Here is a 27,253-nt window from a genome sequence, read left to right on the forward strand (position 1 = left end):
CTCAAACTGGGGAGAAGGTTCACCTTCCAACAGGACAATGACCCTAAGCACATAGCCAAGACAACACAGGAGTGGATGTCTCTGAATGTTATTGAATGTCCCAGCCAAAGCCCAGACTTGAACCCAATGGAACATCTCTGGAAAGACCTGAAAATAGATGTGCAGCAGATCCCCAGCCAACCTGACAGAGGTTGAGAGAATCTGCATAGAAGAATAGGAGAAACTCCTCAAATACAGGTGTGCCAAGCTTGTAGCATCATATCCAAGACTCAAGGCTATAATCGCTGCCAAAGGTGCCTCAACAAAGTACTGAGCAAAGGGTCTTGCAAAAATTTCTAAAAACCAGTTTTTGCTTTGTCATTATGGGGTATTGGGTGTAGATTAATGAGGGGAAAAAACTATTTAATCAACTTTAGAATAAGGCTGTAACGTAACAAAATGTGGAAAAGTCAAGGGGTCTGAAAACTTTCCGAATGCACTGTACGTCACCAGTTGCTCCTAGGCCTACTGTACAAGCATGCTACAATGAAAAATAGTCTTGCTATAACTTTAGCTGTATAACAGGGTGAAAAACAGGTTCATAAATGTAGTATATTCACAATGTGATGCTATTTACATAGTAATAAATAATACACAATGAATACCACCAAACAGAACAAAACTTTTTTTTATTCAAGTATTAAAATGTAAACCACATTATTTTTTGAATATTAACAGACTCATAAAATACAAATCAACACAATTAGAAAAGCAAAACTTGAACTTTCATTTTAACAATCAATTTGCAATGTGCAACTCTTTTCAGTATTGATTAATTCCCCTGTATCCCAACACCCAGTTCACTGCATAGAAATATTTGCACGGTAGCTTGATTTAAACTACTATTCATGTCTCCCAAAGATATTTCAGTTGGTCCCTAAACAAAAAATGGTATACGTCCCAAAGTGAACACTATTTCCTACGTAGTGCACTTCTGAGCACCCGATTCTCTATATAGTCCACTATATTTGACCCCCCCATCCAGTTGACCAGAGCCCTGTAGTGCAATCTATAGGAAATAGGGTGCCATTTGATACAGTTGAAGTCAGAAGTTTACATACACCTTAGCCAAATACATTTAAACTCAGTTTTTCACAATTCTTGACATCTAATCCTAGTAAAAATTCAGTTAGGGTCACCACATTATTTTAAGACTGAAATGTCAGAATAATAGTAGAGAATCATTTCAGCTTTTAATTCTTTCATCACATTCCCGGTGGGTCAGACGTTTACACACACTCAATTAGTAATTGGTAGCATTGCCTTTAAATGGTTTAACTTGGGTCAAACATTTGGGGTAGCCTTCCACAAGCTTCCCACAATAAGTTAGGTGAATTTTGGCCCATTCCTCCTGACAGAGCTGGTGTAACCGAGTCAGAATTGTAGGCCTCCTTGCTCACACACGCTTTTTCAGTTCTACCCACTTTTCTATGGGATTGAGGTCAGGGCTTTGTGATGGCCACTCCAATACCTTGACATTGTTGTCCTTAAGCCATTTTGCCACAACTTTGGAAGTATGCTTGGGGTCATTGTCCATTTGGAAGACCCATTTGCGACCAAGCTTTAACTTCCTGACTGATGTCTTGCTTCAATATATCCACATCATTTTCCTGCCTCATGATGCCATCTATTTTGTGAAGTGCACCAGTCCCTCCTGCAGCAAAGCACCCCCACAACATGATGTTGCCACCCCCGTGCTTCACGGTTGGGATGGTGTTCTTCGCCTTGCAAGCATCCCCCTCTTTCCTCCAAACATAACGATGGTCATTACGGCTAAACAGTTTTATTTTTGTTTCATCAGACATTTATCCAAAAAGTAGGATCTTTGTCCACATGTGTAGTTGCAAACCAGTCTGGCTTTTTTATGGCGGTTTTGGAGCAGTGGCTTCTTCCTTGCTGAGCGGCCTTTCAGGTTGTATCGTTATAGGACTCATTTTACTGTGGATATAGATACTTTTGTACCCGTTTCCTCCAGCATCTTTACAAGGTCCTTTGATTTTGTTCTGGGATTGATTTGCACTTTTCACACCAAAGTACATTCATCTCTAGGAGACAGAACGTTCTACTTCTCGAGCGCTATGGCGGCTGCGTAGTCCCATGGTGTTTATACTTGTGTACTATTGTTTGTACAGATGAACGTGGTACCTTCAGGCATTTGGAAATTGCTCCCAAGGATGAAGCATTTTTTTCCTGAGGTCTTGGCTGATTTCTTTTGATTTTCCCATGATGTCAAGCAAAGAGGCACTGAGTTTGAAGGTAGGCCTTGAAATGCATCCACAGGTACACCGCCAATTGACTCAAATGATGTCAATTAGCCTATCAGAAGCTTCTAAAGCCATGAAATCCTTTTCTGGAATTTTCCAAGCTGTTTAAAGGCACAGTCAACATAGTGTATGTAAACTTCTGACCCACTGGAATTGTGATACAGTGAATAAGTGAAATAATCTGTCTAATTTTTTGTGTGAAAAATTACTTGTGTCATGCACAAAGTAGATGTCCTAACCGACTTAACAAAACTATAGTTCGTAAACAAATTTGTGGAGTGGTTGAAAAACGAGTTTTAATGACTCCAACCTAAGTGTATGTAAACTTCCGACTTTAACTGTATATAGCAAACGAAAAGGATATTTAATGAACGTATGGGCCTAGTAAACTCAGCAAAAAAGAAACATCCCTTTTTCAGGACCCTGTCTTCGTAAAATAATTCGTAAAAATCCAAATAACGTCACAGATCTTCATTGTAAAGGATTTAAACACGTTTTCCCATGCTTGTTAAATAAACCATAAACAATTAATGAACATGCACCTGTGGAACGGTAGTCAAGACACCAACAGCTTACAGACAATTAAGGTCACAGTTAAGAAAACTTAGGACACTAAAGAGGCCTTTCTACTGACTATGAAAAACACCAAAAGAAAGATGCCCAGGGTCCCTGCTCATCTGTGTGAATGTGCCTTAGGCATGCTGCAAGGAGGCATGAGGACTGGGGAAATAAATTGCAACGTCCGCACTGTGAGACGCCTAAGACAGCTCTACAAGGAGACAGCTGATTATCCTCGCAGTGGCAGACCACGTGTAACAACACCTGCACAGGATCGATACATCCGAACATCACACCTGCGGGACAGGTACAGGATGGCAACAACAACTGCCCGAGTTACACCAGGAACGCACAAACCCTCCATCAGCGCTCAGACTGTCCGCAATAGGCTGAGAGAGGCTGGACTGAGGGCTTGTAGGCCTGTTGTAAGGAAGATCCTCACCAGACATCACCAGCAACAACGTCGCCTATGGGCACAAACCCACCGTCGCTGGACTAGACAGGACTGGCAAAAAGTGCTCTTCATTGACGAGTCGCGGTTTTGTCTCACCAGGGGTGATGGTCGGATTCGCGTTTATCGTCGAAGGAATGAGTGTTACACAGAGGCCTGTACTCTGGAGCGGGATCGATTTGGAGGTGGAGGTCCATCATGGTCTGGGGCGGTGTGTCACAGCATCATCGGACTGAGCTTGTTGTCATTGCAGGCAATATCAACGCTGTACGTTACAGGGAAGACATCCTCCTCCCTCATGTGGTACCCTTCCTGCAGGCTCATCCTGACATGACCCTCCAGCATGAAAATGCCACCAGCCATACTGCTCGTTCTGTGCGTGATTTCCTGCAAGACAGGAACGTCAGTGTTCTGCCATGGCCAGCGAAGAGGCCGGATCTCAATCCCATTGAGCACGTCTGGGACCTGTTGGATCGGAGGATGAGGGCTAGGGCCATTCCCCACAGAAAGGTCCAGGAACTTGCAGGTGCCTTGGTGGAAGAATGGGGTAACATCTCACAGCAAGAACTGGCAAATCTGGTGCAGGTCATGAGGAGGAGATGCACGGCCACACCAGATACTGACTGTTACTGTAACTTTTGATTTTGACCCACCCCTTTGTTCAGGGACACATTCAATTTCTGTTAGTCACATGTCTGTGGAACATGTTCAGTTTATGTCTCAGTGGTTGAATCATATGTTCATTCAAATATTTACACATGTTAAGTTTGCTGAAAATAAACGCAGTTGACAGTGAGGACGTTTCTTTTTTTGCTGAGTTTATATTATTTTACATCATCTGACTGCAGACAAATGAATAGGAGAAGGTAACAGAATAGAGTCACTAGACCAGGACTCTCAAACCCTGTTTCTGGAGAGCTACCGTTCTGTAGGTTCATTCCAACCCTAATCTAGCATACCGGATTCCAAAAACATTGCTAGTTGATGAGCTGAATCAGGTTAGTTACAACTGGGGTTGGAGTGAAAACCTACAGGAGGGTAGCTCTCAAGAACATGGTTGGAGTGAAAACCTACAGGAGGGTAGCTCTCAAGAACATGGTTGGAGTGAAAACCTACAGGAGGGTAGCTCTCAAGAACATGGTTGGAGTGAAAACCTACAGGAGGGTAGCTCTCCGGGAACAGGGTTGGAGAGCACTGCACTATCTATATGCATCATTTTCTCATGCAAAATGACTCTCACACACAGAGCTTGATAATTTGTGAGTGAGGCTACGTCGTTGGACTGCTTTCATCTGACATATCACAGAAAAACTCATGCAGATACACATCAGTATATATATATTCTCAAAAAACGGTAGAAAGCCAGATAACACAACGCTGCTGAGTCTCACCCTCCAAATAACAATTAAGACAGTCTAGTAAAAAGACATGCTTTTCATGAATTAACATCAACATGATCCACTGTCTTCAAACTAGAATATAGGCACGCTAACAGTTAGATAAATGTATCAAAACAAGGGAACTAAATACATCACTGACAATACCGCTGTAAGGGAGTGCCGGAGTTTCCTCAACATTTTCATATCACAGGTAACTATTTTGTTAATCCTAGATTATTCCCGTAGAAGACAAATGTGAATTACAGCAGATAGATACCTCATTATTTATGAGACAATCATCAAACAAACGTCTCCTGGTCAGATAGGGCTTGCATCCAAAATGGTACACTATTCCCTACACTACTTTGGACCAGAGTCCTATATTAGTGCCCTACATTTGACCAGAAGCCTATGGGCACTATTACTCTATATAGGGAATAGGGTGCCATTTCAGCCGGGGTCAGAGGTAATAAATATACAGCCCTATTGTGCATTTGATTTGGTTTAAGTGGTTCGACATCACGCCCTTCTTATTTGACATCATCAAGTAAATCTGGTTATTAGAAAATGAGGAGTGCTGACTGACTGGCTGGCTGACTGGAAATCAAACTGAACTCCGTTCAAAACCTGGTCTCCTATTCGTTAAGCTTGTCAGAGTATGAGTGCTGACCTAGGATCAGGGTCCCTTACTCATTCATTATGATTGAAAAGGCCACACTGATCCTACATCAGCCCTACTACTCTGAGACACTTTGTGAATACAGGTCCTGGGAGGGATAACATCTTAGAGTAGAGAAACAACCGAGGGGAGAGAGGAGAGAGAGAGCAAGGGGCGGTCAGGAATGACAATGAATCTCATACTTAGTAGTCAGTCTATCTGGACATTCCTGGTTCATCAGCTAGAACCGAACGGTGCAGCAGAGAGAGACATCAAATAGAAAACATTCTTCCTATTTAAGTAAAAAGGAGAAGAAATCAAAGGAGAGGAAGATCAAAAGGGAAATGAAGGGCTCTAAGCAAATTGACATCAACTTATAGCTACCAGGCTATTAGCTTCACGGCTGCTAACGACTAACGCCTACCTGGCTTTGCTCAGAGCATTCTTCCATCTACCAGTTCCCTAAAGTGGAAGCAGAGAACCACAGAATTAGAATGATCATTCTAATTCAAAAGGATAATTCTTATTCTATGCAGAGAACAACTCCCCCTCCAACAGTGACTGAACTACTGACGGACTCCCTCCCTCCTTGACAAAGTGCCTTCGAGTGCAACTCCTTTCAGAGAAATATAATTATTTCTTTAGGAGCTTTCTATTGAAACAGACAGTACTATTCTGCCTGCCACCAACTATCTCGAGTACTGTCTTAATACAGTGTAAATAACAGGTTATTATTAACATAATTACATAAAGAAAAATATAATTATTCTACGAGCGTACTGGACAGAGCACAAATCATGTGTTTTTAACAGGTAAATAAAGAATGTGTCCCCCAGCGTGGAAATAAACATTAATATAACAGACAAAATAGGACTATTCTTTGAACTTAGGTTTCAAAATAATATTTAAGTAGTATGTACCTCCACATTATGAATCCCTATATGATAAATACTTGGATGAGTGCAGCCAAAAACGGCTCACACAGAGATTGCACTGCACTCATTTGTATGTTCTCTTCCACACAAAGTGCTGCTGGGTTGAGCCGAACTCGGAAGATAGATAACGAGGATAGGAACATAAGGGTGAATCCTAAATTCCACTTAAGTCAAATGGTCTCCAATTGACATCAATGCATGATTAGTGAAAATTCGACTGAAGTGGAAGGTGGGTGACCCCATCGAGTGGTCTTGTAGGGATATGTGGGCCTCCACTGGGCCGTACTCCTGCGGCTGCTGTGGGGCCCAGTCACATCTCGTATTCATCCGCTGCTATGCTGGGTCTAGGTCCAGGAGCCTGCAGCCTAGCAACCAGCAGCAGCAGGGCAGGATAGTCAGAGGTTCCTAAAATGTTCCTAGAATAATCATTCTAGAATCTGTACGGTCAGTCTGCAGTGATGCCTTTCTCTCTGAGTTCCTCGGTCACTCTCACCAGGTAAGTGGGGTCTGGATATCCAAAGCTGTCAGGAGAAATTAACAGAAAACCCTCAGCAGGTCAGAGAGTTGTTGTAATCAAAGAAACAGCTAGTGTTCCTTCTAAAAGCAAATGCACGACAATAATCACAATTTAACCCCCCACTACATGCTCAAAACATTTATAGCTTTCTATTGATATAAACTGGAGAAAAAAAATTGTTACATCTCATAAGAACAAACTAAGCCATATGATTATATTTGACTTCCATTCCAGCAGTCATCAATAGCTTTTTTCACAAAAATGTAAACATGACTTGTCACATCTCACAAACATACTTAAATCTCCAATAGCGTTCAGTAAAGACATCTGTTTCCATACCAGTGTGGTCCGCCCCATAAGGAGGTCTTGTGGTGGATGTCGTTCCAGGTAATGACGTTATGCATTCCTGTGGTCATGGAGGTCCCTATGGTGAAGATGAGGCGCTGCTCGAAGGCCCGGCGGAGCAGGCCCAGGACCCGGTTCCCCTCTGGGCTGTCTGGGAGGTAAGCCACGCGGTCCGTCCCAGGGTACCTCACCCCCGGGTTAGGGTGCTCCAGCTGCAGGACCCAGGCATAATTCAGAGGATTGTTAGAAAAGAACATGAACAATTATATCCACAGAAATGAAGTGAAGTGGTATAGACATTCAATAACATTACTTCAAGCATGGACTGTATTTTATTTAACTAGTCAAGTCAGTTAAGAACAAATCCTTATTTACAATGACGGCCTACACCGGCCAAACCCGGACGACGCTGGGCCAATTGTGCGCCACCCTATGGAACTCCCAATCACAGCCGGTTGTGATACAGCCTGGATACGAACCATTAAAAGATCCAAGCTGGGATTTGTAAACATTGCTGTATTCGCCACAAATAAAAATACTAAAGAGAGATGGTTAGCAATGTAAATGATGTGTCAGATATAGGAAAACCATGAAAGGTAATGGACTAGACCAAAACTTCTTACTAGTTCCCATTTCTATACCCTTCCATGTGTCTTTAGTATACATACACACACACACACACACACATACATACATACATACTCACCGCCTGTAAACCAGGTGGGAAGCTGTAGATGATGCAGATACACCCGTAACCCTCGTGTCCTGTCAACTCCAGATCTGGGTCCCTCTCCACCATCATACACCCGGTAGCCGGCTGGGTCCCTATGAGCTGGCCGTACACCTGACGACACACAGGACACGCTCTCTTCACCTTGAAGGCCTGGTCCAGACACAACCGGCAGAATGCGTGGCCGCACCTTGGGGGGGGGGGGGGGGGGTCAAAGTGAAAGAGAGAGAACACTTTTACTTATAATTTTGAAAACATTACATTGCATCAATAGCAGTGAAGGCTGACACATTTCATGGTTTGGAAAAACCTTGAGAATTACTGAACACAAAAGTTAAATATGTAGCTATACCTCTCCAGCGTGGTCCTCTCCACCATGTCACCCATGCAGATGGAACATGAGGTGTAGTCCTCTGCTTCACTGTGGGATTGGTTATGAGAGGAGGCCATCATACTGCAGCTGACCTCCATCTTCCTCTGTGCGGATTCGTTGTGGGACGTGGAGTTGGAGAGGACCACACAGGCCTCTTCTTCCGCTGGCTTCTTATATCTCTGTTGCTGCCTCTGAGAGCGTCTGGGCTGGGGAGGCTGAGGTGGTAGCAGGCTCCCCTCTCCATCCCCCTCCAGGACCCCCACCCCAACGCAGGGCAGCAGGGACCTCTTCCGTTTAGGACCCCCATCCTGTTTGCTCATCTCTTTCCGGGCGCAGCGGCATAAGTCTATGAAGGCCTTGCGGGTCTCGTTGGAGATGGGTCCTTCCTCCATCATCCCCGGTCCTCCCCCAGAGCGGGATCCCTCTATGGGGCGTAGCCGCACTGCGCAGCAGCCTCCCCGCTCCCCTCGGCGGATGATGCCGGCGCTCAAGCCCTGCTTGTCCTGAAAGTCTATGAGCCAGGGCTGGCCGGCGGCAGCCAGGTAGTCCCACACTGCCTGGGACACCAGCACCTCGTCACTACCCTGCCCCCCGCGCACACTCATCTCATCCGATGAAACTGCATAGGGAAATACGAGAGAAGCCATTAGACACATATTCAAGCCTAACATAAAAGGAAAATGTCATGCTAAACTTACTGCACTGGAGGAAAATGTACAGGAAATACACAACAGAGAGACTAACATTTCAAATAATGCAGTGAACGTAGTTGTTAACATTTGCATGATAAACAATGTTAGAGAATCCCCTGCCGAGTGTGCTGTGGGACTAAGTTCCAGCAAGGAGTGTTGCCATGTTCACTGCAATTTGACCTACTTTGAAAACAATGTCACGGGTGAAAATGTATTGTTCGCGGGTTGCGGGTTTTTGGGCTAAATTGCACCTCGGGCACCATGGCATTTCTCTTAAAAATAAATAAATACTTTTTATATTTGAGATTCTTCAAAGTAACCATCCTTTGCCTTGACAGATTTTTGCACACTCTTGGCATTCTCTCAACCAGCTTCACCTGGAATACTTTTCCAACAGTGTTGAAGGACTTTCCACATATGCTGAGCACTTTTTGGCTGCTTTTCCGTCACTCTGCGGTCCAACTCATCCCAAACCATCTCAATTGGGTTGAGGTCGGGTTACTGTGAAGGCCAGGTCATCAGACGCAGCACTCTATCACTCTCCTGGAGGTATGTTGGGTAATTGTCCTGATGAAAAACAAATGACAGTCCCACTAAGCCCAAACCAGATGGGATGGCGTATCACTGCAGAATGCTGTGATAGTCGTGCTGGTTAATTGGTTAATTGTACCTTAATTGTACCTCTAAATAAATCACTGACAGTGTCACCAGCAAAGCACCACCACACCATTACACCATGCTTCTCAGTGGGAACCACACATGCAGAGATCATCCGTTCACCTACTCTGCGTCTCACAAAGACAACAGTTGGTACCAAAAATCTCACATTTGGACTCATCAAACCACAGGACAGATTTCCACCTGTCTAATGTTCATTGCGCGTGTTTCTTGGCCCAAGCAAGTCTCTTCTTATTGCAGTCCCTCCAGGATTGTGCGATACTGCGATCGCATAATTCAATGCAAAAATCAACCAATCAGTGCATATTATGCAAGAGCTCACAATTTTGACCAATCCCCACACTTTTAGCGCATAAAAGGGTCCAATCAAAAGCGGGTTAGTAATTTTGACCAATTACTGCACGGTTACCGTGGAAAAAGGCCCAATTCAACCACAAGTTTTTTCCCCCTGGCCTGTCAGCGTGCGAAGATGGCTGATTGATTTCTGGTCATTGTACTGCCTGTCAGCCATCAACAATCTCATTTGCCAACAAAAATAACAGTTAAAAGACCAATTTCCAAATGTTTTACATGGAAGTGGGGGGAAATTGTTTTGCATTCCGTGCAACGTTGTGCTGAAAGTCGACAATCAACAGTCACTTGGAATCAGCAAAGCATATGGAAATGTCAGAACAGTTCCCACAGCAGCAGATCTCCATGACTGACGTGGTAGCAGGGAAGACTGCGGCAAGCACTGAAAGAATCAAGGTGAGTGGCGTTTTACTCAAACTTTTACTCCGCTGACCTTGGCTTTAGTAGGGTGGTCGGCACTCTGCTCTCCCCAGTCTGTCTATGGAGAGCACGGCTCAAAGCACTGAGTGCAATTTGTCAGCTTTGCCGTTTAAAACTCTGTAAAAATTCATACGGATCACAAAAACACATTTTTTTTTTATTGTAATATTGTTTAAAAAGTACCTGGTATCCACCACCTACAGGAAAAGTACTTGGGAGATGTCTACCTGAAGGTGAAGGAAGAACTCAAGCAACAACTTGCAGGGAAGCCAGTGACAGTCATCACTGATGAAACTCCAGATGTTAAACGAAGATGCATACTAAACATCCTCATCGCACCATTTGAAAAGGATGCGACCTCGGGATAATTATTGCCTACCTCGTAGAGACAGTGTTTCTGGAGCAGTGCAACCATTCAAAAGTTTCCATTTCTGCAAACCTTTTGATCAGCTGAACGCATTCATGCTAAGTTCTTCGCATATGTTTCACCAGTCAGGGACAGGCAGAATAAGTTCTCAGCAGGGCAGTTTGGCCTCTACAAGGGGTTCATAGAGATGGAAATACAGATATGATTTAAATCTACATGCCTTCTACATTTGCTTAAATCATTGTCATTTATATCATTGTAATTATGCAGAAAAAGGTGACCTTACTTTTTTTTTATGCCGCGATGTCATTTTACAGTGAGTATAAGTAATATTTCTTATGTTCCTCTTTTTTATTCCTTGTCATTCACAGGTGTGTGGCCGAAGTGCACCACAGTCTGTAGAGAAACTCCATGAGATGTTACAAAACCAAGAGCAGGTTCAGTCGCTGCAGATTCAGCTGAACATCATGACAGACAAGTGTAAAATCATCCTGCTGCTTCTCAACATCTTCCAAAGCAGACGCCCCGTGAAAACAAAGATCTTTCACTATTTAGAGGACTTGCAGATGAACATTGTGGCCAACAAATAACTACAGTATGAGGCTTGTTCACACTACTTTGATGCAGTTGACGACTTACCCTTTGCTGTGAGCACTGTTGAAGAGGCATACAGCAATGTTGAGGAAGAAATGACTAAGTACACGTCAGATGGACAGCCTGCCATGGAGTTCCTCCAAGAAGTTAGGATGTTTGATCCATGTCACATTGTGTTTATGGATGACAGTGTCCAGCTACAAGGCTATTCCATGCTTCAGTAAGGTACCGAGAGATAAACTGGGTGCCTAGTTGACCAATGTAGGACCAGCATCACTGAGAGCCACAGTGAGTGGGGTGGTGGATTTAGATATCTTCTGGGATACACTTCAAGAGAGTCTTCCTGTGCTGAGCACCCTGGCCAAACGCTACAAAGATGCAGTCTCAAACTCAGCTGATGCTGAGCGAAGCAACAGTATCTACAAGCTTGAGTTGTCCAGCCGTAGGCAATCAACCTCTTAACAACAACCTACGAGCCTTGGTCTTCATGTATCACAACTAACGACTCCGCAGTGGAGCAATTGATATGGAGGAGGATAGGGAGGATGAAATTAATGATTACATTGAGATATAGGCCTAGATGAGCTTGGCCCTTGGTCATCCCTCACCTCTCGTTATATTCAGAAAAAAAAAACAGCCCAAAAGATCACTTTGTCTCAAATTATTTTCACGGAAGATGAACTTGAGATAGGTCTTAATTTCAGATTGGACCCTAGGTGTTTCTTTTGTCCTAGTTTATTATTTTTTAGTACCTCCAGATTATGGGGGCAATCCGCAAATAAGACATATTAAATCTCAAGTTCATGTCAAATTCAAGTTTTATGTTGGAAATCTAAGCTAGCTTCCACCCCTTTTTTTCTTCAGAAAAATTGCTGTTTTTCAGCATTTTTGGCCGCAGAAATCCCAAAACAATGTCGCGAAATCCTGGAGGGACTGATAGTGTCCTTTAGTAGTGGTTTCTTTGCAGTAATTCAATATGTGGGAACTCATTCAACACTGGAAAAGCACTCCAGGTGAAGCTGGTTGAGAGAATGCCAATAGGGTGCAAAGCTGACGTCAAGGTAAAGGGTGGCTACTTTGAATAATCTAAAATATATTTTGATTTGTTTCACACTTTGTTACTACATGATTCCATGTGTTATTTCATAGTTTTGATGTCTTCACTATTATTCTACAAAAAATAAATAGTAAAAATAAAGAAAAAACGTTGAATGAGTAGGTGTGTCCAAACTTTTGACTGGTACTGTGTGTGTGTGTATATATATATATATAATATATATATATTTCACTGTGACCTGCTGCTGACTACAAGGCAGTGAGCAGGCTGTTACTGAGTGAGTGAGTGAGTGGTGGAGAGCCAAAGGGATGTGTGTGCGTTGATTGTGCAGCAGCAGGGGCAGCTGAGTCAAAGAGACAGAGCAGCATGCGCACACATAATGACAACTTTTTAACAGTTGTAGGTAGGCTAATTAGATCGGTTATTATGAAGACACTCTTTTTCCATAAAACATATTAACGTGATATAACTGATATAATGGTGACAAAGCATTGGAAAAGGACTTTAGGCGCACTAGAGCTCTTTAGATCAATTCGCTCAGAGGTAGTTTAATGTAAACTGCATTCTAAATGTTGACTTTTCTTATGGATAACCGCATCAAACGAAGGGTTTTACTCATGCTCAGTTTTTAGGGTCTGGAGCGCTGCGAGGTGGAAATATGAAATGGAAGTTATGGAACTCCCTCGCATGCTTGTGTTATGGGGGTAAAGGTCCTCAATGAAAAATTACATTCAAATGTGGAAAATGATGGGCTACATCTGCTGGCAATCAAGTAGGCTATTCATTTCTCTATGTCATTGCAGGTTACTGTTGCCTACCATTAGATACAATATATATGTTAAAATGACTATCACTGGAGTCATTGCAAATCAATTTGTGCGTCTTGTGTATCTGGCAAACAGATTTCATAAATAGCCTGTAACTCAGGTTGTTGTTGTAGCCTTGTGTTATTATGCATTTATTCATGGCCATATTTTGTTAATTGAAGTGGAAGTTATCAATTGTGATCAAGGTCACAGCTATAGCACGCAATGTATCATTCTCCACATCTAATGTCAGTTTCATTGTGGACTTTTCCATAAAATTAGATTTTGGCATGTTGGCCACCTGCATCTAGCTCAGTAAACCATGGAAAAGTGGAATTGCAATTATAAACCCAGATTTTAGTCAGAAGCCTATGTCTATTGAAATAAGTCAATCTCACAAACATGCCATTTATAATGGTTTGTTGTCTCAATCTGGCACAATTTCCAGAAAATAAACTAACATTTGTTTTTTGAAGTGCTTCTTGCACAGAGATTGAGATCTTCTGTCCAACTTGCATCACTCAAACTCGCTTGCGGGATTTATCTATAGTTATGCACATGCGCAAACAGGATTATCGATACTCGTATCGTATCAAAAATGGTCCAGCACATGTGGAACGCTTTCGACACCTTGTAGAGTCCATGCTCGGACAAATTGAGGCTGTTCTGAGGGCAAAAGGTATTCCTAATGTCAGATGCTCATAGCTAGCCCTGTACTACTCAGACAGGGCCGCTGCACACTCCTGCAAGGGTATACATATATGGCTCTGAGCCTGACAGTGTTATCATGGGTGGAATTATGTGCATGGAAGTTGTAGTTGGTGTTTAACTTGGCTTTGTGTGAGTCATAATATAACAATGTTATGTATGCTGTCTCCTTTAAAATGTACCTCTGCATTAGGTTACTTTCCTTCATATAAATACACTCCTTTCTTACACTGCCATTGTTAATTCCTTGTTAGTAAAAATGTCATTAGCCTACTGTACAATGTAATATACAGTTGAAGTCAGAAGTTTACATACATTTAGGTTGGAGTCATTAAAACTCGTTTTTCAACCACTCCACAAATTTCTTGTTAACAAACTATAGTTTTGGCAAGTCGGTTAGGACATCTACTTTGTGCATGACAAGTAATTTTTCCAACAATTGTTTACAGATTATTTCACTGTATCACAATACCAGTGGGTCAGAAGTTTACATACACTAAGTTGACTGTGCCTTCAAACAGCTCAGAATATTCCAGATAATTATGTCATGGCTTTAGAAGCTTCTGATAAATGATGTCAATTAGCCTGAGTCAATTGGAGGTGTACCTGTGGATGTATCTCAAGGTCTACCTTCAAACTCAGTGCCTCTTTGCTTGACATCATGGGAAAATCAAAAGAAATCAGCCAAGACCTCCACAAGTCTGGCTCATCCTTGGGCGCAATTTCCAAACGCCTGAAGGTACCACGTTCATCTGTACAAACAATAGTACACAAGTATAAACACCATGGGACCACGCAGTCATCATACCGCTCAGGAAGCAGACGCGTTCTGTCTCCTAGAGATGAACGTACTTTGGTGCGAACAATGCTTGAATATATCCACATAATTTGCAACAACTTCCTGACGGATGTCTTGAGATAAAGCTTGGTCGCAAATGGGTCTTCCAAATGGACAATGGCCCCAAGCATACTTCCAAAGTTGTGGCAAAATGGCTTAAGAACAACAAAGTCAAGGTATTGGAGTGGCCATCACAAAGCCCTGACCTCAATCCTATAGAAAATTTGTGGGCTGAACTGAAAAAGCGTGTGCGAGCAAGGAGGCCTACAAACCTGACTCAGTTACACCAGCTCTGTCAGGAAGAATGGGCCAAACTTCACCCAACTTATTGTGGGTAGCTTGTGGAAGGCTACCCAAAACATTTGACCCAAGTTAAACAATTTAAAGGCAATGCTACCAAATACTAATTGAGTGTATGTAAACTTCTGACCCACTGGGAATTTGATGAAAGAAATATAAGCTAAAATAAATCCTTCTCTCTACTATTATTCTGACATTTCACATTCTTAAAATAAAGTGCTGATCCTAACTGACCTAAGACAGGGAATTTTTACTAGGATTACATGTCAGGAATTGTGAAAAACTGAGTTTAAATGTATTTGGCTAAGGTGTATGTAAACTTCCGACTTCAACTGTATGCATAGTAGATACAGTCCTTGTTATGAAGTATTTCTGTGTAACAGCTTACGGTTTATTGCTGCAGTGTATTATCACATAGAGTCCTTCATATTGTGCTATTGGAGTTCTAGGCCATGACATGGTTCTAGCTCATTCATGTCCTTCCACTACTCTGCTCTATCCATTGTAGCCTGTATGTGAATATTCCCAATTCCTTTCTCTGCACCTTTCAGAACCATCCCCATGTACATCTTCTCCTATGTGTGAACACAAATTCCCTGTGTGTCAACTCTTGGGCTTCTTTATTCCCCTCTAACCGGGGGCGGTGTCGGTGAGTCACAACCCAGTCAAATACGTAGAGCCGGGTTGCTCTCTTTCAAACAGTTTCTATTGTGTTTCATCTTCTCATTTCATCCAGTCCCATGTTATCTGTGACCTGTGCTAATATGTTGGAAAAACTGCACAGGAGACACGCAGAGGACAGACAGTTTCATACATCCCCCTCATAATCAACAGTGGCTTGTGTTCAAGGCAAGCCACTCATGAATAGAAAACATGTCAAGTGAAATACTGAACTTAATAGCCAACATCAGAAACATAATTTAATGGGATCAGTGAGTTTGGCTACTCTCATATTCTAAATGACTCCAACTTCAGTTCATTAAACTTTCAAATGGAAATCATAGAATTGACTCCCCCCTACTCTTTACCCAAATCTCAGCCATAACAGTGCAACAATGCAATGCAGTGTGAGTTTACTAGCCTACCACAACAATCGTGACATGATGACAAAGTAATGAGATATGAGAACCCCACACATAGCCTATACGCAGCTTCCAATCAGTGCGTATATATGGACTGTTAGAGCAAAAATTAAACATGCAGCCAGGTCAAAACATTGAATTATGGATGTCCTCGGAACTGTTCAGTGAGGAATCCCTTCTTTCTGCGGGTACATTGCTGCTATTAGGCCTATGCTGCATGGAGAAGGGTGGATTTGCGGCACGCAATTCAGGGAGTTCCTGCATCTGTAGGAACCTCTCTTTAAACTTCTATTGGCCCATTTTTAAGCTAGGACAGAAAGGAGGTGGGGCGCTCCAATACAATAGGTACCATAAAGTTGAATCACAACCTCCGATAAACCCCACAGAAGAAGGGCCGAGGGCGACAACGGTAGACGGTGTCCTTTACCCCCGCCTGTCGGTCACTAACTAGCAAGCATGCTAGCTCACTGTGTAGCCACACCTCTCGCCTAGTGTGTACCGGTCAGAGTAGCTAGCAGGAGGCGAGGGTCTGTCCAGCACTGTTTTCCCGCAGTTCTGTTAATGAAGGTGAGTGCAGGTGTTGGGCAGGCGGGTGGGAAGGTCACTGTCTACCAGTGTCGCCCCCGCCTCCCACTAGGTAGTAAGAGGTCCAGTACATAGCAGCCAGGAGGTGGGGACGAAAAACTCAGATAATACCACAGACAGAAGGGGAAATCCAGACACATCACAGGGGCAGTAAAGCTGAAGCATCATTTTAGAATGTGCTCACTACCAATATAGTGCACTAAGTTATATAGACTTATCGCTTTGCCAAAGTTTTTTAATTTTTTAATGGCGTTGTTAGGAGTGCACGGTTGAATTGAGTTTGGGAACATATGCACTTCAAAGGAGGCGTTCCCTAACGGAAATATGCAAATACATGCTACAATGCGCCAATAGGATCTCGCTAACTCCTGCTTAGCTTTGCCCACCTCCTTGCTTGTTCTGCCCACTATGCTTCATACTCCCAAAAATGACACACATTAACTATCTTGGGTTAGTTATAAATATCTTTGATAATACTTTTATTTCCCTTTTGACACACTATTGTTTGCATGAGAAAATGAGAGCTAGCGCCAAATGATTCGCAAACCGTTACAAAGTAACAACTGTGTAGCTAACATGTTTGTTTCCATATGGAGCGCGTGTGTTTAGTGTCAGTGGTCGCAGCACACCTCAAAGCTACAACAGGCTGGCAGACAGTAGTTATCGCGACACTGCTGAAAGGAACGTATCCGCTGTTCTGAAATGCAGACTGAGTAAACAAAGGAAACTGCGCCTACCTCAATCCGATCCTCTATCCATCAACACGTTTAGCTGTTAGCTGTATTTTACCTCTGACAGTCGTATGAAACAAGTGTAAATAAATATGATTTATTAGATGGTTACCTTGCGATCCCATATATTCCCTTCAATCGAGAAAATATCCCCCTGTTGAACACAGAGAAAAACTGAAGTAGTAAACATTGACACACGTCAGATAACATTCGCTTACTTTAGAATTCAGCAGCGAGGAACCAAACGATTCTGTTCAAATTCCTAAGTGGCACGTCCATAATCATTTTACTAAATAGAATGCGGCGTGGGGTAAATTGTCTCACCTTTTGCCGTAGCTGTCAGATGAGTTTTAGAGATTATGGAACTAGCTACACCATCTTCCATTGGACGAGGCCTGAAAATCGTGTACTGCAGTGGATATGTTGATAAGTATTTTGTAGTCAAGACATACTTAATATCCACTCTAAGCTATCCGTAACGTTAGCTAACAATTCATCCGAGTCCCCTGCTCGCTCGCTACTGGAGTTTGACTTCCTATTTCCACGTCCTTGAGACAGACTACTACAACATCAACCCCTACTTACAGACTAGGCTACGATTCCATGTTAGCTGTTTCATTCGGCTTGTGACAGCTGCATACTCAAGACAAATACTTACAGAAATTGTTTGCACTTCCAACCATGTCTTAGCCTTTAAAGTCCATGGCCGTGTTTGAGAGCATCATGTCCACGATGCATTGTGGGTAAATGGTGAACGATTGACTGATCTACAAATAATAATGAGTGTTTTTTTTATGAAGCAAGGTGATTTGTAGACCAGTCAGTCGGTAGTCTTCTGCAATGTCGATCGAGCTCAATGTCTGACAGTTTAATGACGAGCCAAACATAAGCAGGAAGTTCGTCATAAGAACCCTCTGTGATTGGTAAAAAACATTTAGGCAAGGGTGTGATGGGACTGAATCATCTTCTAGAGCAATTCAGGGAAATCCACAGACGCACTTCTAAGCACACATAATGTATTTGTAGCACATGCATTACCTGAGTGAAACGCCCTATTTAACAATGTAAGATTGGGCAAGTCCATGGAGTGGAATTCTCAATTCAATTCAATTCAAGGGGCTTTATTGGCATGGGAAACATGTGTTAACATTGCCAAAGCAAGTGAGGTAGATATTATACAAAAGTGAAATAAACAATACAAATTAACAGTAAACATTACACATACAGAAGTTTCAAAACAATAAAGACATTACAAATGTTATATTATATATATACAGTGTTGTAACAATGTACAAATGGTTAAAGCACACAAGTTAAAATAAATAAGCATAAATATGGGTTGTATTTACAATGGTGTTTGTTCTTCACTGGTTGCCCTTTTCTTGTGGCAACAGGTCACAAATCTTGCTGCTGTGATGGCACACTGTGGAATTTCTCCCAGTAGATATGGGAGTTTATCAAAATTGGATTTGTTTTCAAATTCTTTGTGGATCTGTGTAATCTGAGGGAAATATGTCTCTCTAATATGGTCATACATTGGGCAGGAGGTTAGGAAGTGCAGCTCAGTTTCCACCTCATTTTGTGGGCAGTGTGCACATAGCCTGTCTTCTCTTGAGAGCCATGTCTGCCTACGGCGGCCTTTCTCAATAGCAAGGCTATGCTCACTGAGTCTGTACATAGTCAAAGCTTTCCTTAAGTTTGGGTCAGTCACAGTGGTCAGGTATTCTGCCACTGTGTACTCTCTGTTTAGGGCCAAATAGCATTCTAGTTTGCTCTGTTTTTTTGTTAATTCTTTCCAATGTGTCAAGTAATTATCTTTTTGTTTTCTCATGATTTGGTTGGGTCTAATTGTGCTGTTGTCCTGGGGCTCATTCTCTCTGTCTCTCTCTCACACACACACGGGCCGGTACAGGTACACCATGCCATTAGGTTCCAGACCGCAAGGTAGAGGTTGTGGCATGAACCAACTACTATATCTATTGGCCTTCAGAAAGGTCTTGTTAGGGTTGCGTCAATTCAATCTGGTATAAGGACAAGTATGACGATGAGTCACCGATTGTATACTATATACTTTTTATTAACTAAGCAATAAATGGCAAATGCAACTTTCGTATATACGGGTTCAATATAACATCACGCAGGATGAGACACAGAACTGGGCAACACCCCAAAACCCCTCCCCTATATACTCTAACAGTGTTAGTTCCTGCTTCAGAGCAAGCCTGTTAGAGTAGAGGTCCAGTTTGGTTTAGACTTACTGGCCTATCGCTGGTGTTGGCGCTTAAGCTAGTCCAGCCCCTTAGCGCTTCGGAGGGTCCGCTGATATCTTGATTGAGTGTTGCTGTCTGTCCCCTCATTCCTGTTGTTGCACTCACAGTTCCTGTTATCGTGTCTTTTCAGTACTTTCCCATCCCTGCTACCCCTCGTGATGTGCACCCCTCCTCTCCCAAGATTAGTCAAGTCATGCGATATGTCTAGCCACACTTTGTTGCACAATTATAACACACACACACATATGTTCAATGTACTTATCCCCCCCCCCCCCATACAATCAATAAAACTCAGACCTCACAATCCCCCTTTATACACCCCTATGGGGTGTATCCAACTTAAGTATCTTTATACTGGGTTGCCGTTGAACCCAGGAACTTGAAACCAATGACTTTGGAAAGAGTGTTGTATGTTAACATGTGTTAAGACAAGTACACGTGTGTTTTTTTTTAGATTCCCCCTTTTGACACCCACAAGGGTGTCATCAAAACAAGATTAGTTAACCAAAAACACACAGTATAGATAAAATCCCTCTATACAACCTGTACCAGGTGGGCTCGTCACCACCCGGGAACTTTAAACCCTCCTGCGAAAGCTTGATTCCGTGTCAGCATCTCCCACTGGAACCTCAAGCAATGGCATCATACCAGAGGCCCTTGCCACATCTGTAACAGACTTCTTTAAACAAGGTATGATACAGGCAGCACAGCACATGAGCATAAGAAAAACAACAACTAGGGTCAGAAATCCAGTAACCATCATTGCAGTGTACTTACCAAACCAACCACCCAGCCAGGGGAACAGTCCACTCTCCTCCACACCTGCAAGACCCTTCATCTCCACCGATAACCTTGCCAACCCGCTCAGAGCTTTTGAAATGCTCCCATCCGGACTAGTATTGTTAGGGACAAACGTGCAACATTGTTCTCCGAACATTTTACATACACCTCCCTGGTTGGCCAGAATCATGTCCAGTGCTAGTTTATTTTGTCTACTGGTTCGAGAGGTGGCATCCAATTGTTCAGCCATCCCCGTGAGTGCTGTGTGGGTGTAGTTAACAAATCGCTGTTGATTATAGTAGATATAATTGATCCAGGCATTTTGTTTAGCATCAACAATAGCTGGGCCAATAATGGGCATCAAATGCCACAGGCCATCATTCCTGTTTAATGCCTGGAATTCGTGGGGGACCCCTATTGGGACCCCCAACAGGTTGGTGAGGATGTTATCTGTACCCTCGGACCAAGGAGCGTCACGGTTCTGCCGTCTCCTGGGTTGGTCCCGAGCCTCTGTGTCATGTGTAGCTCCCAGGAGTTGGTTAGCTGTAACCTCAATAATAGTCAATGGTGTTATCAGACTGGCCAAAGCACATGTGCCCTGCCAGTCTCTTTTCAAAATAGGGGTCAACCGCCTGACAGGTTCACACATCCACCATACATCAGCAACACCTCTAGTTTGGTTCAGCCCTTCAACGGGCCAGGTGGCATTAATAGTAACATTAGTGATGCAGTCAGCAGTAGAGAGCCTCCCATAGTCTATACCCCTACCTGTACCAGTGATACAGCTGTAATATCCCCCATACGCCTTAACCCCCCATGGTGCCTTCTGGGGAGGGACTTCTGGGAACACAAGACTCAGAGTTTTACACAGGGTTGAATTTAGCTTATTATGATAAAAACTTTCCAATATGCACATCCAACCTTTCCCATTGCTAAGAGCAAATGGGTGAGTAGCCAGAATAGGTCTGGCATGTCCACATACGACACAGTCCTTTCTATGAAGTGTTTTGGCTGTTTACCTCATATAGGCCAACCACATATTCTCCCTACCCTCTTAACCAGTTTCGGTCCCCAATTGGTCACTATCTGAGATGTCTTTCACATTTATTACCTGTACCGGATTGGAGAGCTTAGGTGATGGTGTGGGACTTGGTCTTGAAGTGGTGGAGGAGTTCGGCTGAACCTGGACCTGGCCTGTTGGAACTGGTGGTGGTTTTGGCAGTACTGTGATGGTAACCATCCCCATCGTATCCCAATCAGATATGACCAGCAGTCCTGTAAAGCCCCACCCTCTCCCAGAGAACACATCATCAGCCAGAGACCAAGCAACACTTTCACTTCTATGAACGCTCACAGCGGGGAAAGGGCGGGTATAAGGGGGTAGGAGTTGGCCCCCAGTACCCTGTTGGTTCTGGTTCTGCTCCTACCCCTGTGATTGTTCGACAGTGTCAGTGTGTCTTACCCTCCTACAAGTGTGAAATGCTCTCAGGTAGCTCTTTCAGCTATTCTCACTGTGAATGCAGTCACAAGGAGTGCTTGGTATGGCCCCTCCCGATGGGGCTGCATTCCATCTATTCTCCTCAGGGACTGGATTGAGTGAATCACCTTCTCCTTTAATTCACCTGTAATGCATAAAATCTTGGACATACAGGTTTGGTTAACAAACAGTTTCTCATTTGTTCTAACTGATTATATCTTTAACTTCTATGCCTATTTGTTTGCTAGAATTTTTTTTTTAAATTAGTTTATCATCCAATAGGCCACATCCTATCCTAGACCACAACTTACCCCTCCCTAACCCTAACCCTAACCCTAACCCACCTTGCCTAACCTAACCAATGACTTGGTAAAATTAGTAAATTATCCTTATGTCTGACATTATCATGTAGGAACGCCCCTTTCATTCGCCGCATGTCAAATTCTCCCTTGGGCGTCCATTCATATCTATCCTTTTCCAATTCTCTGTCAAGTGACTTATCTATTTTAAAATGTATCTGTGCTGCTTATATATGTTAACCCTTTTCTCTCCTATCTTATTTCACAGCCTACCTTGCTCATTTCCTGGTCCCCCCTCTCCACTATGCTCTCAAACCTTCAAGGTCTCAACAGTGCGGGGTAGACCCCTCTGTCTGCCTTTTTCTCATAATAGTCAATAACAACTATGTGTTCCTTTCAAATATTAACTAAGTGTCTCACTGTTTTGGCTTTATCTAAAATCATGGATAAAAATAAATAAAAAAACATGTCTTATAGTGTCAATCTCTAAAGTCCTTACATAACCTTAATCAACCTATCTCCATCCTATCAATAATCTTAAATCATCACATATGTCATATACCCCTGTCAATTTTAATACTATTTAAATAAAAATCTTCTAATGGCCAAAACAAATGCTAACCATATCAAATCCTTTCTTTACTAATAAGCTCTCTCCCCCAAGAGTCCACTATATTTTATTTAACAATAACATTGGTTATCCTTAAACTCAGTCTCATAAATAATTAATATATGTTTTACAGTGTGGATACCTTATCCACAGTAAAATACCACTCCTAAGAACTGAAACTTATTTCTTTTCATTAATAACTTTAATGCTTATGTATTTTCCTGCCCTATTGGCTTAAAATATCTCCTGTTCAAAGGGATTTTTTCTGTTGTAATACCAAATCAATAATAGCCAATTCAAAACCTTCATAGCCAATGTTTAAAAGCAGAATCCTGAACCACTTCCTCTTTCTCCCTAGAGTTTATTCCCCTGCTCCCCATAATTTGTCCTACCTCAATTCCACTTTTTCCTCTGTGGTTCAAACTATAATTATGTCTGAGAGCTATAAACTCCATTATAATTAATTTACCTCAAAACTAGTATCCCAAATGACCACAAATTCATTATCTTCATTATCTCCCCCCCCCCCCCACTGTGGCTGATCAGACCACCTGGGAATGCAATGAAAACTGGTCAAAGGTTACACCACCCCCTTACATTCGTGTTCCATACCATGTCTAGACATACTAAAGAACCCTTTATCTTAAAAAAATTCCCTTGTCTAATTAAAACTCAGAAAATAAAACTCCTAATATTCCATATATGAGTGTACCCCTTTAAGATATCTTGTCTCTGGGAACATGGAAATCCCCTTAACCCAAACGTTTACTACAAAAACAAAACCTAATAATTATGATAATACCCTAAAATCATTCCTTTTAAATTTCCTCGATGTTTCATGTAACTCATTCAGTCTTTCTCCAAATTTTCTCCCCAAAATACTTTATACCCTGCCATTACACTCACACAACTGTGATAACCGTGTACTGTCCCTTTAAAATAAAACACTCCCAGCCAGCCATACCAGTTTGCGGGCCGTTCATTGTTCCCCATAATGAAAACAGATAATGTTTAGAATACGTTTACTTCTTGTTCGAATTCCCTGGTGTTACCTAACCAAAAACCAATACCCGGGAAATAACCACAACTTTTTACGATTCAACTATTCTTACCTCCCTATCTTATAGCCAAATATAGCCCAATGAAACGCCTAGCAATTCTGTTGTTAGCTGCAGCATCTTTTCAGACTATCCTTACAATATTCAGCTACTTAAAAAAAAAAATGTATTTGGAACTTTTAATAACTTCTGAAAAGTGGCTCAAAGCTATAATGCACGCATTCGGGTATTTACCACTCAGGCCTCCATCCGCCATCAAGTTTTTACATTCCTGGTCTCCCATGCACCTGTTGATGACAGCCACCATGTCTCCCATGGTGAGTTCATCGGAAGCGGTTAGACTCTCAAAGGTCTTTACCCACCTACATCCAGACTCTTCAGGTAAAGGTAGGGCCTCCACCAGGGTCAATAGATCTCTGTGGGCCCATGGTTTATAAATGGGTTGTCCACCAGGTTGTTGTCGCAGGGGCAGCATCAGTCCTTTCAGCCCCCACCCCCTTTGCTGCGTGTGTTATGTGCAGGTCCAGTTGGTGCATCACAGAGACCGCCCTCGAATTTTCCGTTCAAGTACCATATTCCATCACTTTGGCAGCTGGGCTCTTCTTGTTCCTCTGCTTCATTGCTGTGGTGGCCTGTATGCAGTATCCCTCTTGTCTTATTGCTTCATCCTGTTGCTTCCTCTTCTCCTCTCTTAGTCTCTGTTCCTCTTTCTTCTGTTCATTGTCCATTCTATCCAGAGTGAATTGCATCACCCTCAGTTCCTCCTGGTCTCGTCGTGCCTTTGACTGCATTATTCTCAGTTCCTCCTGGTCTTGTCGTGCCTTCGACTGCACTTTATCCCCGAGAATCTTCTGCTGCTTTTCTCTCTCACATGCTCGAGTCAGGCTGTCTTCTGACCACTCTTGTCTCTCTCTCAGCTGCACGCTATCTCTATCCACTTCCATGCTGCATATACTGTTCCTACTTCCCTCACTTTCATCACTTACGTGTATCTTGCTTAGTTCAGCTATTCCTTCCCTGATGGCACGGGCTGTTACCAGTAGGGCCTCAATCTCGTCCTTCCGATCCTGTGATACTGGGACCCAATCTGTGTCTTGACTACCCTCTGGTCTCTTATTATAATTAACTGTGGCGCTCAAATCCAGAACTGGTGCCATCATCTTGGGTCCGTCGTATGGAGGAGGTGCACTGGGTTTGGGCAGTTCGGGATAGAGCCTCATCGATTTCTGGGTTCGGTGTGTCTTCAATACACATGTCACGCAATTTTTCCAACATAGCCAGACCGATCCTTTCTTTCAATTCATTGCTCCCTCGCAATTCAATATTGTAAGTCCCTCAAGCAACTCTGGGGCACAGGCACCTATCCCACTCTAGCCTCAACCAGGCTTTTACCTCAACTTCGGGATGAAACAACGTGAGAGAGGCCTGAAAGCCGAGGCTGATCCCACTAACAATAATGTAGAATATGAAGGAGGGCAGCTAGTCCCGAAGTGGCGATGCTTTACATTGTGTATAGCATAGCCATTCACATATACACAGAAAAAAATAACACAATGTCCCTTGTCTGTCACAAATGTTGAATAAAATGATATTTGAACTTACTCTACAGATTGTCCGCGGGGTTGGTCCTTCACCTGGTCGAAATTTGAGACAAAATATCTACAGGAAAGTATTATTAAACCAACTTCAAAACCATTGGTGTAAAGTACTTCAGTAAAAATAATTTAAAGTACTTCTTAAGTCGTTTTTTGGGGCTTCTGTATTTTACTATTTATATTTTCAACAACTTTTCCTTTTACTCCACAACATTCCTAAAGAAAATACTTTTTACTCCATAAATTTTCCTTGACACCCAAAAGTACTATTTACATTTTGAAAGCTTAAAAGGACAGGAAAATGGTCCAATTCACACACTTATCAAGAGAACATCCCTGGTCATCCCCACTGCCTCTGATCTGGCGGACTCAATAAACACAAATACTTCATTTGTAAATTATGTCTGAGTGTTGGAGTGTGCCCTTGGCTATCTATAAATTTAAAAAACAAGACAATTGTGCCATTTGGTTTGCCTAATATAAGTTATTTTAAATTATTTATACTTTTACTTTTGATACTTAAGTATATTTTTGCAATTACATTTACTTTTGATACTTAAGTATATTTCAAACCAAATACTTTTAGACTTTTACTCAAGTAGTATTTTACTGGGGGACTTTCAATTTGACTTGAGTCATATTCTATTATGGTATCTTTACTTTTCTCAAGTAGTATTTTACTTTCAATTTGACTTGAGTCATATTCTATTAAGGTATCTTTACTTTTCTCAAGTATGATGATTGTGTACTTTTTCCACCACTGTTCAAATTGCGGGTCTTTGTGTGTGTGGCAGTCAAGATGTGTTTATTCATTTTTTTATTTTCTATTTTTTTATTTCACCTTTATTTAACCAGGTAGGCTAGTTGAGAACAAGTTCTCATTTGCAACTGAGACCTGGCCAAGATAAAGCAAAGCAGTTCGACACATACAACAACACAGATTTACACATGGAATAAACAAACATACAGTCAATAATACAGTAGAAAAAAGTATATACTGTATACAGTATGTGCAAATGAGGTAGGATAAGGGAGGTAAGGCAATAAATAGGCCAATAGTGGCGAAGTAATTACAATATAGCAATTAAACACTGGAATGGTAGATGTGCAGAAGATGAATGTGCAATTAGAGATACTGGGGTGCAAAGGAGCAAGATGAATAAATAAATACAGTATGGGGATGAGGTAGTTGGATGGGCTATTTACAGATGGGCTATGTACAGGTGCAGTGATCTGTGAGCTGCTCTGACAGCTGGTGCTTAAAGCTAGTGAGGGAGATATGAGTCTCCAGCTTCAGAGATTTTTGCAGTTCGTTCCAGTCATTGGCAGCAGAGAACTGGAAGGAAGGGCGACCAAAGGAGGAATTGGCTTTGGGGGTGACCAGTGAGATATACCTGCTGGAGCGCGTTCTACGGGTGGGTGCTGCTATGGTGACCAGTGAGCTGAGATAAGGAGGGGCTTTACCTATTAGAGACTTGTAGATGACCTGGAGCCAGTGGGTTTGGCGACGAGTATGAAGCAAGGGCCAGCCAACGAGAGCGTACAGGTCGCAGTGGTGGGTAGTATATGGGGCTTTGGTGACAAAACGGATGGCGCTGTGATAGACTGCATCCAATTTGTTGAGTAGAGTGCTAGAGGCTATTTTGTAAATGATATTGCCGAAGTCAAGGATCGGTAGGATGGTCAGTTTTACGAGGGTATGTTTG

General features: G+C 42.5%; 1 protein-coding gene across 4 annotated transcripts; it reads right to left on the reverse strand.

The window, feature by feature from the left end:
• Positions 1-649: 649 nt before the first annotated feature.
• On the reverse strand, positions 650-18,311 carry LOC139557751 (probable E3 ubiquitin-protein ligase DTX3). Of its 4 annotated transcripts, XM_071372907.1 has the most exons (7): positions 18,117-18,311; positions 17,783-17,867; positions 17,571-17,612; positions 8,229-8,868; positions 7,853-8,066; positions 7,141-7,358; positions 650-6,805 (listed from the first exon to the last, which is right to left on the reverse strand). In XM_071372907.1, the coding sequence occupies exons 3-7, from the start codon at positions 17,581-17,583 to the stop codon at positions 6,730-6,732; spliced, it is 1,161 nt and encodes a 386-aa protein (XP_071229008.1). In that variant the 5' UTR covers positions 17,584-17,612; positions 17,783-17,867; positions 18,117-18,311; the 3' UTR covers positions 650-6,729. The 4 variants fall into 4 exon arrangements, with proteins under 4 accessions (XP_071229008.1, XP_071229009.1, XP_071229007.1 ...); XM_071372908.1 differs by lacking the exon at positions 17,783-17,867; XM_071372906.1 differs by having other exon boundaries at positions 17,783-18,311.
• Between the last annotated feature and the right edge of the window lie 8,942 nt (positions 18,312-27,253).

This window comes from Salvelinus alpinus, chromosome 28 (genome assembly GCF_045679555.1).
Source record: "Salvelinus alpinus chromosome 28, SLU_Salpinus.1, whole genome shotgun sequence".
NCBI lineage: Eukaryota > Metazoa > Chordata > Actinopteri > Salmoniformes > Salmonidae > Salvelinus > Salvelinus alpinus.